The 13,361-nt window shown below is 48.3% G+C and overlaps 1 protein-coding gene across 1 annotated transcript in view; it reads left to right on the top strand.

Moving 5' to 3' along the window:
• The first annotated feature begins 1,054 nt into the window (after positions 1-1,054).
• Positions 1,055-13,361, top strand: part of SMNDC1 (survival motor neuron domain containing 1) — a 37,773-nt gene continuing 25,466 nt past the window's right edge. Inside the window, exons 1-2 of the mRNA XM_089656504.1 lie at positions 1,055-1,132; positions 6,503-6,622. Coding sequence (XP_089512630.1) covers positions 6,503-6,622 — 120 coding nt within the window. The 5' untranslated portion in view covers positions 1,055-1,132. The remainder of the gene's footprint in view (positions 1,133-6,502; positions 6,623-13,361) is intronic.

Raw genomic sequence — 13,361 nt, forward strand, 5'->3', positions numbered from 1 at the left:
GACCCTTCCTTCCAATGACTGACTGACCCTTCCTTTTATTGATCTACTGGCCCTTTCTTCAATCATTCACCTGACTCTTCCTTGATCAATTGACCCTTCCTTTGATCAATCTACCGACCCTTCCTTCGATCGACTGACCAACCTTTCCTTTGCTCGATCAATGACCCTTCCTTTGATTGATCCATGGATTGAAGGAAGGGTCTGTCGATCAGCCAATGGAAAGAAGGATTGTTTGATTGAAGGAAGGATCAATCGAAGGAAAGATCGATGGATTAATTGACCAACTCTTCCGTCGGTCGAAGGAAGGGTCAATTGATCAAAGGAATGGTCAATCAATCTAAGGAAGGTTCGATCCTTCAATTTTTCTAAGGAAGTCTCCAAAATCACAGCTGTATCAAAATTCAAGGATGAAGAATGACCAGGGAGGAGAGGTGAGGGTTAAAAAAAACAAACTGGGTCCATCAAAGTAACATAGGAATGCTTCTTATCTCTGCTGATGCGACTTCTGTGAGGTAACATAGAAGTCTATGGGGCTGAAATGACACTGAAGTCGACCAGGAACCTTTGCCAAAATTGCACTGTGCTGAATTGATTGGACGGCCTCCATTGAATATAATGCGGTTTCCTATGTCATGCAATTCTGTAAACTGGGACTTGAGAACTTTCCACAAGCGGGGTGCATTTTTTATGTTGTTTTCATGCACTTTTGATGAGGTTTCCATTCCATTTATATGTTCCCCATTTGTAGGCTGGACAATGAAGCGTGTGCCGCACTTTATATCTTCCCCTCTACAGGCTGGACAATGGAGCGTGTGCCGCATTTTATATCTTCCCCTCTGTAGGCAGGACAATGAAGCGTGTGCCGCACTTTATATCTTCCCCTCTGTAGGCAGGACAATGGAGCGTGTGCCGCATTTTATACCTTCCCCTCCGCTTCCCTCACGTCCAAGCTCCTCCTCCTAACACTCAGCCACCTCTTCCAGCAGCAGGCCTCATTCCTGTGACCATGGCAACGGTCCCCATGTGAGGTCAACCTGCTAGTGGCTCCTCCCCAGCCTCGCGAGATTGGGAAGTACCGCGAGAAGAGAGTAGAGGTTTTCTGAGTGTGGAGGAGAGAGGCGCTCCGGGGACGGTGAGTGTGTGGGCGGGTGAGGGAAGGGGGTGTTGTATGTTCCGGGCAGTGTAGGGGTCTTTCTGTGTGGATGGGGGAGCGGACAGAAAGGCGGGAGTAGGGGGAGGGGAGAGCTCAGCTTCCTCTGCGGCCTATGAATATTACTATACGGATCACCACCGGTACAGAGCCGGCCTGACCGATATCCCTCCGCCTGTGAGCACTGGACTTGTCACCATATCCCTCCGCGGGACCATTCATGTCACTGTGGGAGAACAGCCCTATATATGGCATCACCTGAACTAAGATCTCCGTGGTCTCCCTCCTCCACCAGGCTAGATCCCCTCTGTGGAATCCGTCCTCTGCTAGATCACTCGTGGCATCCCTCTTCCGCTAGCTCCCCCCCTTCCGTGGCATCCCTCTTCCGCTAGCTCCCCCCCTCCCGTGGCATCCCTCTTCCGCTAGCTCCCCCCCTCCCGTGGCATCCCTCTTCCGCTAGCTCCCCCCCCTCCCATGGCATCCCTCTTCCGCTAGCTCCCCCCCCTCCCGTGGCATCCCTCTTCCGCTAGCTCCCCCCCTCCCGTGGCATCCCTCTTCCGCTAGTTCCCTCCCGTGGCATCCCTCCTCCGCTAGTTCCCTCCCGTGGCATCCCTCCTCCGCTAGTTCCCTCCCGTGGCATCCCTCCTCCGCTAGTTCCCTCCCGTGGCATCCCTCCTCCGCTAGATCCCCCCCGTGGCATCCCTCCTCCGCTAGATCCCCCCCGTGGCATCCCTCCTCCGCTAGATCCCCCCCGTGGCATCCCTCCTCCGCTAGACCCCCCCCCGTGGCATCCCTCCTCCGCTAGATCCCCCCGTGGCATCCCTCCTCCGCTAGATCCCCCCCCCCGTGGCATCCCTCCTCCGCTAGATCCCCCCCCCGTGGCATCCCTCCTCCGCTAGATCCCCCCCCCGTGGCATCCCTCCTCCGCTAGATCCCCCCCCGTGGCATCCCTCCTCCGCTAGATCCCCCCCCCCCCGTGGCATCCCTCCTCCGCTAGATCCCCCCCCCCCGTGGCATCCCTCCTCCGCTAGATCCCCCCCCCCCGTGGCATCCCTCCTCCGCTAGATCCCCCCCCGTGGCATCCCTCCTCCGCTAGATCCCCCCCCCGTGGCATCCCTCCTCCGCTAGATCCCCCCCCCCGTGGCATCCCTCCTCCGCTAGATCCCCCCCCCCGTGGCATCCCTCCTCCGCTAGATCCCCCCCCGTGGCATCCCTCCTCCGCTAGATCCCCCCCCCCCCGTGGCATCCCTCCTCCGCTAGATCCCCCCCCCCCCCGTGGCATCCCTCCTCCGCTAGATCCCCCCCCCCGTGGCATCCCTCCTCCGCTAGATCCCCCCCCCCGTGGCATCCCTCCTCCGCTAGATCCCCCCCCCCCCGTGGCATCCCTCCTCCGCTAGATCCCCCCGTGGCATCCATCCTCCGCTAGATTCCCCCCCCCCGTGACATCCCTTCCCTGCTAGATCCCCCCCGTGGCATCCCTCCAACGCCCTTAGATCCTCCCCCCCAGTGGAATCCCTCCACCGTTAGATCCCCCATGGTATCCCTCCGCTCCGTTAGATTCCACCGCACCCCCTGCAGAATCCCGCCGTTAGATTCTCCCCACCCCCATGGAACCCCTCCGCCATTAGATTCCCCCCCATGGAATCTCTCCAACATTAGATCATCTTCGGTACAGACAGCCAGCCTGCCCCTAGATGGTTCAAATGCTGAACTGGCTGAGATTCGATCCATGCATGGCGGGCTTGAGATGGACTAGCAGATGTAGATGGATTTGAGTTAAAATGGTTGTAAAAGCTGAAGGTGTTTTTTTACCTTAAAGTGTTACTAAACCCCCAACAGTGCAATCAGTCTGTAGGTGCAGGAAAGTATGCTGGTTATACTCAACGTGGAACCTAAGGGGTTAATCCTCTACATTGTGTAAAAAAGCCATTTGATCCTGTCTTCTCTGTCCCTTCTCTTGTTCAGATGTCCACACTGAAAAGACAGACTGAACCCATAGCCCTTCTGCACATGCTCAGTTTAGTGTGTATTGCTACAGATGTTTTGTTTTTTTTGTTTTTTTTCTTCTTTGGAGAGTGCATGTGATCAGCACAGGGCCAGTCAGCACTGTCCAGACAGAGGTCAGGGGTTTTGCATCTTCCTAGAGCAGAAAGAAAATTCCTCCTACAGGCTTTAACCAGTGCTGTGCTGAAGTCACAAGACTGCTCTAACCGCTGAAGAGAAAAGCTATTTAGCAGTTTATATTTACTAAAATAATTGCATTTCCATGTTCTGTGTACTGTGGGAGAGTGGATATAGTGAATGCAGGGTCTGGGGAGACCAGATATAGTGAATGCAGGGTCCGGGGAGACCGGATATAGGGAATGCAGGGTCCGGGGAGACCGGATATAGTGAATGCAGGGTCCAGGGAGACCGGATATAGTGAATGCAGGGTCCGGGGAGACCGGATATAGTGAATGCGGGGTCCGGGGAGACCGGATATAGGGAATGCAGGGTCCGGGGAGACCGGATATAGGGAATGCAGGGTCCGGGGAGACCGGATATAGTGAATGCGGGGTCCGGGGAGACCGGATATAGTGAATGCGGGGTCCGGGGAGACCGGATATAGTGAATGCAGGGTCCGGGGAGACCGGATATAGGGAATGCGGGGTCCGGGGAGACCGGATATAGTGAATGCGGGGTCCGGGGAGACCGGATATAGTGAATGCGGGGTCCGGGGAGACCGGATATAGTGAATGCGGGGTCCGGGGAGACCGGATATAGTGAATGCAGGGTCCGGGGAGACCGGATATAGTGAATGCAGGGTCCGGGGAGACCAGATATAGTGAATGCGGGGTCCGGGGAGACCGGATATAGTGAATGCGGGGTCCGGGGAGACCGGATATAGTGAATGCGGGGTCCGGGGAGACCGGATATAGTGAATGCGGGGTCCGGGGTTTAGTAACACTTTAAAGCGGAGTTCCATTGAATTAAAAAAAAAAGACAAAAAATTAAAGTCAGCAGCTACAAGAACTGTAGCTGCTGACTTTTAAAATACAGACACTTACCTGTCCCTCGGTCCAGCGTTATCCTCACCACCTCTGGTTTCACCGACTATCTTCTCTCTCCGGCATCTTCCCATGTGCTTTGTAATGACCTGTCACATGTCCCAGAAGACTACGGGGAGAGAGGGGGAGGAGGACAACTTTAGCTTCCGATCGCCTTAGGCGATCTCAGTGGAGGTGGGAGTGGGTACCTGTCAAATTCGTGTACCCGCTTCTCAAAGGTGCCAATCCTCAACGGGGGGACAAACCCTTAAAGCAGGAACATCCCCTTTTGGGTGGAGCTCTGCTGTAATGCAGTCTCTGCATTAAGATACAAAAAACCTTCTGTATGCAGCTTAATCTCCCCCCCCCCCCCTCCCCAGGCCCCCCTTATACTTGCAGTACCTAAACCCGATCTCAATCCAGTGACCTGCATGGGAGCAGTGGCTCTCCTTGTTCTCTCCCTCCTCATAGGCTCAGAGACAGCAGTTGCTGCTGTCAGTCTCAGCCAGTGAGGGGAGGGGGTGGGACCGAGCCACGCTCTGTGGATCAGTGTACACGCAGAGCTGACTCGGGACCGAGCACGCACAAGTGCCCCCATAGCAGACGGCTTGCTTTGGGGGCACTGGGCAATAGGAAGAAGCCTGAAGTGCTGTTGGGGGACCCCAGGCTAATGGCAAGGATAGATTTCTTTCTAATTATTATTATTATACAGGACTTCTATCTCGCTGACAGTTTGCTCAGTGCTTTACATTATGGAGGGAGACAGTACAGTCACAATACAGTTCAATACAAGAGGGATTAGAGGGCCCTGCTCCTTGGAGCTTACAATCTAGGAGGGAGGGGATAGTGGTACAAGAGGTAATTAGCTGTGGGGGATGGAGTGGTAGGAGGAGTAAAGGATTCCAGTATTAGCTAGGGTCGGGGTAGGCTTCCCTGAAGAGATGGGTTTTCAGAGTGCGCCTAAAAGTGAGCAGAGTAGGCGATAGCCTGATAGATTAGGGTAGGGAGTTCCAGAGGATGGGTGAAGCCCTTGAGAAATCCTGGAGACGGGCATGGGAGGAGGAGATAAGGGAGCTAGAGTGTAGGAGGTCTTGCGAGGAGCGGAGAGTACGGTTTGGGTGGTCTTTAGAGACAAGATCGGTGATTTAATTGGGCAGAGTTATAAATGGCTTTATACGTCAGTGTTAGTGTTTTGAATTTTATCCGTTGGGCAATGGGAAGCCAGTGGAGGGATTGGCAGAGAGGGGTGGAGGACACTGAGTGGAGGCCAGTGGAGGGATTGGCGGAGAGGGGTGGAGGACACTGAGTGGAGACCAGTGGAGGGATTGGTAGAGAGGGGTGGAGGACACTGAATGGAGGCCAGTGGAGGGATTGGCAGAGAGGGGTGGAGGACACTGAATGGAGGCCAGTGGAGGGATTAGCAGAGAGGGGTGGAGGACACTGAATGGAGGCCAGTGGAGGGATTGGCAGAGAGGGGTGGAGGACACTGAATGGAGGCCAGTGGAGGGATTGGCAGAGAGGGGTGGAGGACACTGAATGGAGGCCAGTGGAGGGATTGGCAGAGAGGGGTGGAGGACACTGAATGGAGGCCAGTGGGAGGGATTAGCAGAGAGGGGGTGGAGGACACTCAGTGGAGGCCAGTGGAGGGATTGGCAGAGAGGGGTGGAGGACACTGAATGGAGGCCAGTGGAGGGATTGGCAGAGAGGGGTGGAGGACACTGAATGGAGGCCAGTGGAGGGATTAGCAGAGAGGGGTGGAGGACACTCAGTGGAGGCCAGTGGAGGGATTGGCAGAGAGGGGTGGAGGACACTGAATGGAGACCAGTGGAGGGATTGGCAGAGAGGGGTGGTAGATACAGAGCAGTTAGTAAGGTGAATGAGTCTGGCAGCAGTATTCATGATAGACTGAAGAGGGGATAGCCTGCGATGAGGTAGGTCAATGAGGAGGGAGTTACAATAGTCAAGGCGAGATATGAGGGAGTGAATGAGTTGCTTAGTGGTTTCAGAGGTTAGGAACGGTCGTATCTCGGAGATGTTGCGGAGGTGAAGTCTACATGAGTTTGTCAGCGATTGGATCTGGGGCTGAAAGGACAGATTGGAGTCTAGGATGACACCTAGTACCCTGGAGTTCAGCTTTAATGGAGCTTTTACCGGCCCCTAATCCTATATAACCTCTTCTTTTGTATTCCGGGGCCTGCCTGTATCAGAATTGCACGGTGCTGGGGCTAAATACTACAACATAGAAGTTGCAGCACTGAAAGCAAACACTTTGCACACAAAATCTTAACAAAACGTGGAGTAAACTCATCAATTCTTATTTGTACAGATGGCTGAAGAGCTCGCAAAGCAGTTGGCTGGATACAAAGCCCAGCTCCAGCAGGTGGAGGCGGCACTAACTGCCGATACTGACAATGAGGATCTGCTGAAACTGCAAAAGGATTTAACGGTGAGTGTGTGCCGCAATGGCGCCTATTAAGGTATAATCCCTTTGTATAAATCACATTGGATCATCCAAAAAGTAACAAAACAGTTACTTATCGACCCAACAGCACTCTGTCAGTTTGTCCTTTTTGTTTACTACTGTATTTCAGGACACCATCCATAGTGAGAGCCTCTGCTTGTGTTTATCTCTGTACAAGAAGCACTGATAATCCGTGTATGTCTGGAAAAATAAAAAAAAACGTTTTTCAGTCCATCTAGAATACATGCATGTATCACCCTTTTCTTTTTCTCTTTAACCACTTGCCCTCCTGAGGATTTACCCCCCCCCCCCCCCCCTTCCTGACCAGGCCTCTTTTTTTGCTATTCGACACTGCACTATTTCACCTGATAATTGCGCGGTCATGCAATGCTGCACCCAAACGAAATTTACATCCTTTTTTCACACAAATAGAGCGTTCTTTCGGTGGTATTTGATCACCTGTGCGTTTTTGTTTTTTTTTCACGCTATAAACAAAAAAAGACCGAAACCTTTGAAGAACGATATTTTTTACTTTCGGCTATAAAAAATATATAGTAAACTCAAAGTTAGTCATAAATTTAGAACAAAATGTATTCTGCTCCATGTTTTTGGCAAAAAAAAATCCCAATAAGTGTATATTGATTGCTTTGTGTGAAAATACAAACTATGGTATAGATACTGCAATTTACGCCATTTTGTTTTATACAGCGCTACAGTCATGCAATACTGTACATAAATGAAATCTATGTCCCTTTTTGCACACAAATAGAACTTTCTTTCGGTGGTATTTGATCACCTTTTTATTTTTCGCGCTATAAACAAAAAAAGACCGAAAATTTTGAAAAAAAAAAAGATATTTTCTCATTTTGTGTCATAAAAAAAATCCAAAAAACTAAAATTTTGTCATAAATTTAGGTCAAAATGTATTTTGCTCCATGTTTTTGGTAAATAACAATCCCAGTAAGTGTATATTTATTGCTTTGTGTGAAAGTTATAGCGTCCACAAACTATGGTATAGATAATGGAATTTACACGGCTTTTACTTTGTGACTACCTATCACATTTCTTGAGGTGCTAAAATACTAGGACAGTACAAACACCCCCAAATGACCCCTTTTTGGAAAGTAGACACCCTAAACTACCGTATATACTCGAGTATAAGCCGACCCGAAGCCGAGGTACCTAATTTTACCACAAAAAACTGGGAAAAACTATTGACTCGAGTATAAGCCCCATCATTAGTATCAGTGGGAGGAATAGTGCCCCATCATTGGTATCAGTGGGAGGAATAGTGCCCCATCATTGGTATCAGTGGGAGGAATAGTGCCCCATCATTGGTATCAGTGGGAGGAATAGTGCCCCATCATTGGTATCAGTGGGAGGAATAGTGCCCCATCATTGGTATCAGTGGGAGGAATAGTGTCCCATCATTGGTGTCAGTGGGAGGAATAGTGCCCCATCATTGGTGTCAGTGGGAGGAATAGTGCCCCATCATTGGTGTCAGTGGGAGGAATAGTGCCCCATCATTGGTATCAGTGGGAGGAATAGTGCCCCATCATTGGTATTAGTGGGAGGAATAGTGTCCCATCATTGGTGTCAGTGGGAGGAATAGTGCCCCATCATTGGTATCACTGGGAGGAATAATGCCCTATCATTAGTATCAGTGGGAGGAATAGTGCCCCATCGTTGGTGTCAGTGGGAGGAATAGTGCCCCATCGTTGGTGTCAGTGGGAGGAATAATGCCCCATCATTAGTATCAGTGACACCAATGATGCGGCACTATTCCTCCCACTGACACCAATGACACTTGCTGACTCCTGTTGCAGTATGGTGCTGCTGGAGCCAGCATATGTGGTTGCAGCAGCACCTCTGCACTGCACACTTACCGGCTTTTCCCTCACTCGATTTTCGCGGGTCCGCTCGGCTCTGCCTCCTCGCCCGTGATTGGCCGCCTGTGTACCTTTCCTGAGCTACAGTTCTGGCGGCCAATCACCGGTGAGGAGGCGGAGCCGAGCGGCAGGAGTGAGGGAGTGGCCGGAGTGACGGAAGGAGCAGCGCTTCCTGGATGGATCATCGTGGGAGCCAGGTAAGAGACAGCAGCCCTCTGCCCACCCCTGTACGCGCCCCCCTTGACGGAGCCTCGCGCCCCCCCTGACATCTGCAGACGTTGACTCGAGTATAGGCCGAGGGGGCCGTTTTTCAGCACAAAAAATGTGCTGAAAAACTCGGCTTATACTCGAGTATATACGGTATATGCTGAGAGGCATATTGAGTCCATTACACAAATTTGTCATTCAAATGATATATTGCTCACACAAGCCATGGGTATATGTGGAATTACACCCCAAAATACATTCTGCTACTTCTACCGAGTATAGGGATACCACATGTGTGAAACTTTTTGACCCCATATCTGGCACGCTTGCTGGGGAGAAATTGTTTGAATGCAAGGTGGCCAAAAAAATTAATGAGGGACTCCTCAACGCAGATGTTTTGCTGGGGAGTATAGACATCTGCAAATTTTTGGTTAAGGTGATTTACGAGAGGCCGAATTTTGTGGCGCCGATCAAATTCAGGGTCACCCCGAGGATGACAGGATGTTTTGTCGTTGAAATGCAAAACACATTATACTCTCATATCTAAGCCCGGCCATGGCAGCAGAGAACACGGGCATATGATGAATTGGGTCTGTGGACCAATACATTTTTTTACATTACAATTTACAATTTTTTTTTTAGTAATGCCCATGTTGAGGGTAAGGCCCAATAAAACTTTAAATGCAGAAACCGTAATGGGTTTCCATGCGAATGGTCTGGCAAGGTTTGAATTTGGGTTGGCGGCGATAAATTGTTGCGCATATAAATTGCTTTGAGCCACAATCAATGCATACAGGTCTTCCGTGAAAAACAGCTCCAAAAAATCAAGGGGAGTATTTAAATTTGCTGTTTCCACCTGAATTCTGGGTTGGACAGTGAATTGGGGAAGTACAGGTGCTGCAGAAATTGTGGGCTGCCAATCGGGATTTGCAAGCACATCCGGAAGGATACTAGGGGCTCTACGGGCCTGTGTGCGAATTCTTGGTGGCTGCGGGACAATACTTGTGCTCGCCACCGCACCGGCTTGTACTGGACTTATGGGACTCGCCACGTCACCAAGTCATACTGCAGTGCTGGTATGTGAAAACAAGGATGTACTAGGCCACTGGTGCTCACCAGCTGACCAAAAGGTAGTGTGGCACTAGTACTGGCACTCTGCTGCATATGAGAGTCATCAAAATTTACTGACGAGATCTAACAGAGATCAGGCCTGATTCTGCGAACACTGCGGTTTTGTGTGCACTTGACTACTGACACTGCACTTGCTGGGGGAAAAGGAGGGGGGGGGGGGCTGCAAGTGTAGGGGCTAAACGCAGGTGCCGGGGCACTAACGCTGCATTTTTGGGGACACTATACTAATGTGGGCACTGGTATAGTGCTGATCTGATCAAAGATATTGATCTGTTCAGACACTATACTAGCAATGGAGGTTGTGTATGAGCGTCTTCGTGGCAATCAAGGGGTTAAATGTGATGACTGGTGTACTGACGGGCAATCTGACACTATCTGGGAGGGGCGCGAAAACCGTGGGAGCGCCAATCGCGTATATATATATATATATGTGATTTTGCACACCCATGCCACCCTGTACCAGTATCTCTACTATAGGGCGGCATGGAAACGGTTAAACATGGCCAGTGAAAAAAAAAAAATCAAATGTAATCATAAATTTAGGCAAAAATGTATTCTGCGCCTTGTCTTTGCTAAAAAAAAAATCCCAATACGTGTAAATGAATTGATTTACGTGAAAGTTATAGCGTTTACAAATGGCGGTATAGATACCGTAATTTTTTTTTTTTTTAGCGGTGGATAATAAAGGGATAGATAGTTTTCCTGTCTATTTATTTATTTATGCTGTCTGTGCCCCATTGAAGAGATTTGTTTCAATTCTTGCCCTGAAGATGCAACAGAAGGTCATAGGAAATCTCAACAACGTTTGGGGAGGTCCCCTGTTATTAAGCCGTTACTGGAACATGTGACTCCATTGGAACATTACCCTCACCCCAGTTCCGGTGACCTCTGTAAAATTTTAGGCTTCCTTTGTCAGGGGCAGGGGTCACTAGAAGAAATTAAGAGGGTATGGCTTCATTCACACTGGTGTGCTTAAACATACATTTGTGCAAAGGGCCAATTTTGCCTGCATGGGTGTTCCATGCATCTGCATGCAGGCAGTCCCATGCATGTCTGTCGGGACGCATCAGCTGCGCGGGCGCTGTTGCTCCGAGTCTAACATCCATGTGGGTGCAAGTCCCTGAACTCACACTATCTGCGTTTTGGAGACACGCACCTGCATGGATGTAAAATTGGGAGCAGCAGCTGTATCCGTGCAGCCACTGCATTCCAGTAGACATGACAGAATGGGACTGCCCACATGCGGATGCACAGAACACATGTGCATTCCTTTGTGGGTAAAAAACAGGCCTACACATGGATGTGCACTTAAGTACGCATGTGTGAGCAGGGCCTAAATCTTATTATTGGGGACACAGTAATACAAACGTCAGGGGTTCTTTTTCTTCCCCACTCTATCCAAAACTGACATTTCTGGCTATAAAGAAATGTTTAAAAATGTTATTAACCTCTTCCTGTCCAGCCCATGTCGATAAACGGCCGGACGGGAGCACTGCTGATGCGGGTGGATGTTTCTAAATGTCTCCCTGCATCTATTGCCTGGGAGCGCGCGGCACCGCGATCGCTGTACGGGAAAACCGATCGCTGTACGGGACCTCTGTGTGAGGTCCCGATTCATGTGATCACTGATTGGCCAATCAGTGATCACATGAATAGTAATAAACAAGATTTCACTTCTGACATCATTGCTTACTACTTGTGAAATCTGTGAATGATCACAGAGGTCACATGGTACAAGGCTATTCAAAACAGCCTTGTACCATGTGACAAGCTGTGACCAATCACTGCGTGCACAGTATTTCTCAATGGCTGCAGGAATGCAGCCAGAGAGAAGGAGAAATGATTGCTTTTACAGCCTTTATGGGTATAAAAGCAATTAGTGTAAAAAAAGAAAGAAAAATCTTCATCACCCCCCACAAAGTAGTATAGTGTCACCATGGTGACAGTATGTTAAAAAAAAAGAAAACAAAAAAAACAAATAATTTAAAAACTTAAAGAATTTTAAACCATTTTAATTTTTGGTTCTAAACTAATTTGGGTCGTTTTTAGTAAAAAAAAAAAAAAAAGAATCCTTTTTGGCCCAGATTTATGAAGAAAGATTATTTATTTGCAAATATTTTAAGAAAAATACTTTTTCAAAATCTTTGTACTTTTTCAATTATATAGCAAAAAAATTTAAAATCCCAGTTATGAATAAATACCACCAAATTAAAGTTTTATCTGTCTCAAAAAAATGCTAAAACATTCATATGGGTACAGTGTTGCATGACCGCGCTATTGTCATTCAAAGTGTGATGGCGCTGAAACCTGAAAATTGGTCTGGACTGGAAGGGGGTAAAAGTGTCCGGATTTGACATGAAACATGGTCACAGTCTGCAGCCCACCAAGAAGGGGTTCTTTTCTTCACTATGTCACTTCCTGACATCATTGTTTACTACTTGTGAAATCTGTGAATGATCACAGAAGTCACATGGTACAGGGCTATTCACAACAGCCTTGTACCATGTGACAAGCTGTGACCAATCACAGCTCTCACAGTATTTCTCAATGGCTGCAGGAATGTAGCCAGAGAGAAGGAGAATTGATTACTTTTACAGCCTTTATGGGTGTAAAAGCAATCAGTGTAAAAAAAGAAAAAAAAAAATCATCACCCCCCACAAGTAGTACTGTGTCACTATGGTGACACTGTACTGCTAGGGTGACAGTATGTTAAAAAAACAAAACAAAACAAAACAAAAAACCATAAATAATAATATAAAAAATAAAATATAAATGTAAAACAACATTTTGAAAAATTATAATTTTTGGCTATAAACTAATTTGGGTTATTTTTTTTTTTTTAATAAAAAGATAGATGAATACATTTTGGCCAAGATTTATGAAGAAAGATTATTTATTTGCAAAAAATTTTTTTCAGAATTTTTGGACTTTTTCATTTATATAGCAAAAAATAAAAATCCCAGTGGTGACTAAATACCACCAAAATAAAGTTTTATCTGTCTCAAAACAAAATTCTAAAAAATTCATTTGGGTACAGTGTTGCATGACCGCGCTATTGTCATTCAAAGTGTGATGGCGCTGAAACCTGAAAATTGGTCTGGACTGGAAGGGGGTAAAAGTGTCCGGATTTGAAGTGGTTAAGTTGATTGGCAAGGCTATACTTTGGAGTATCATTTACCCCACAAGAATCGCTGGCAAAAATCTTGAGCTTCATTTTTTCAAGGATGTAGGATTTTTAAAGTGGAAATTGCAGTCCGGTCAAATTGTCCGGGCCCCCTCCTCCATTATTAGTTGGTGTAAGTAAGTTATACCTGTACAAAAAAAATTTGGCCTCATGTACTTGCCTTACTCATGTCTTCTGCATGGCATCACCATCTTTCCAGCAAGATTTCCAGTCCATTGCAAGAGCTCTTGCGAGGTATTGGCTGCTGTGTATTCCCCAGGATCTAGCTGAGAAGAGTGTGATGTCATCCTTGCCTGCATACCCTGGGGGTAAA

This window comes from Staurois parvus, unplaced genomic scaffold, assembly GCF_062004578.1.
Source record: "Staurois parvus isolate SC_StPar_1 unplaced genomic scaffold, SC_StPar_1.0 ptg000911l, whole genome shotgun sequence".
Classification (NCBI taxonomy): Eukaryota; Metazoa; Chordata; class Amphibia; order Anura; family Ranidae; genus Staurois; species Staurois parvus.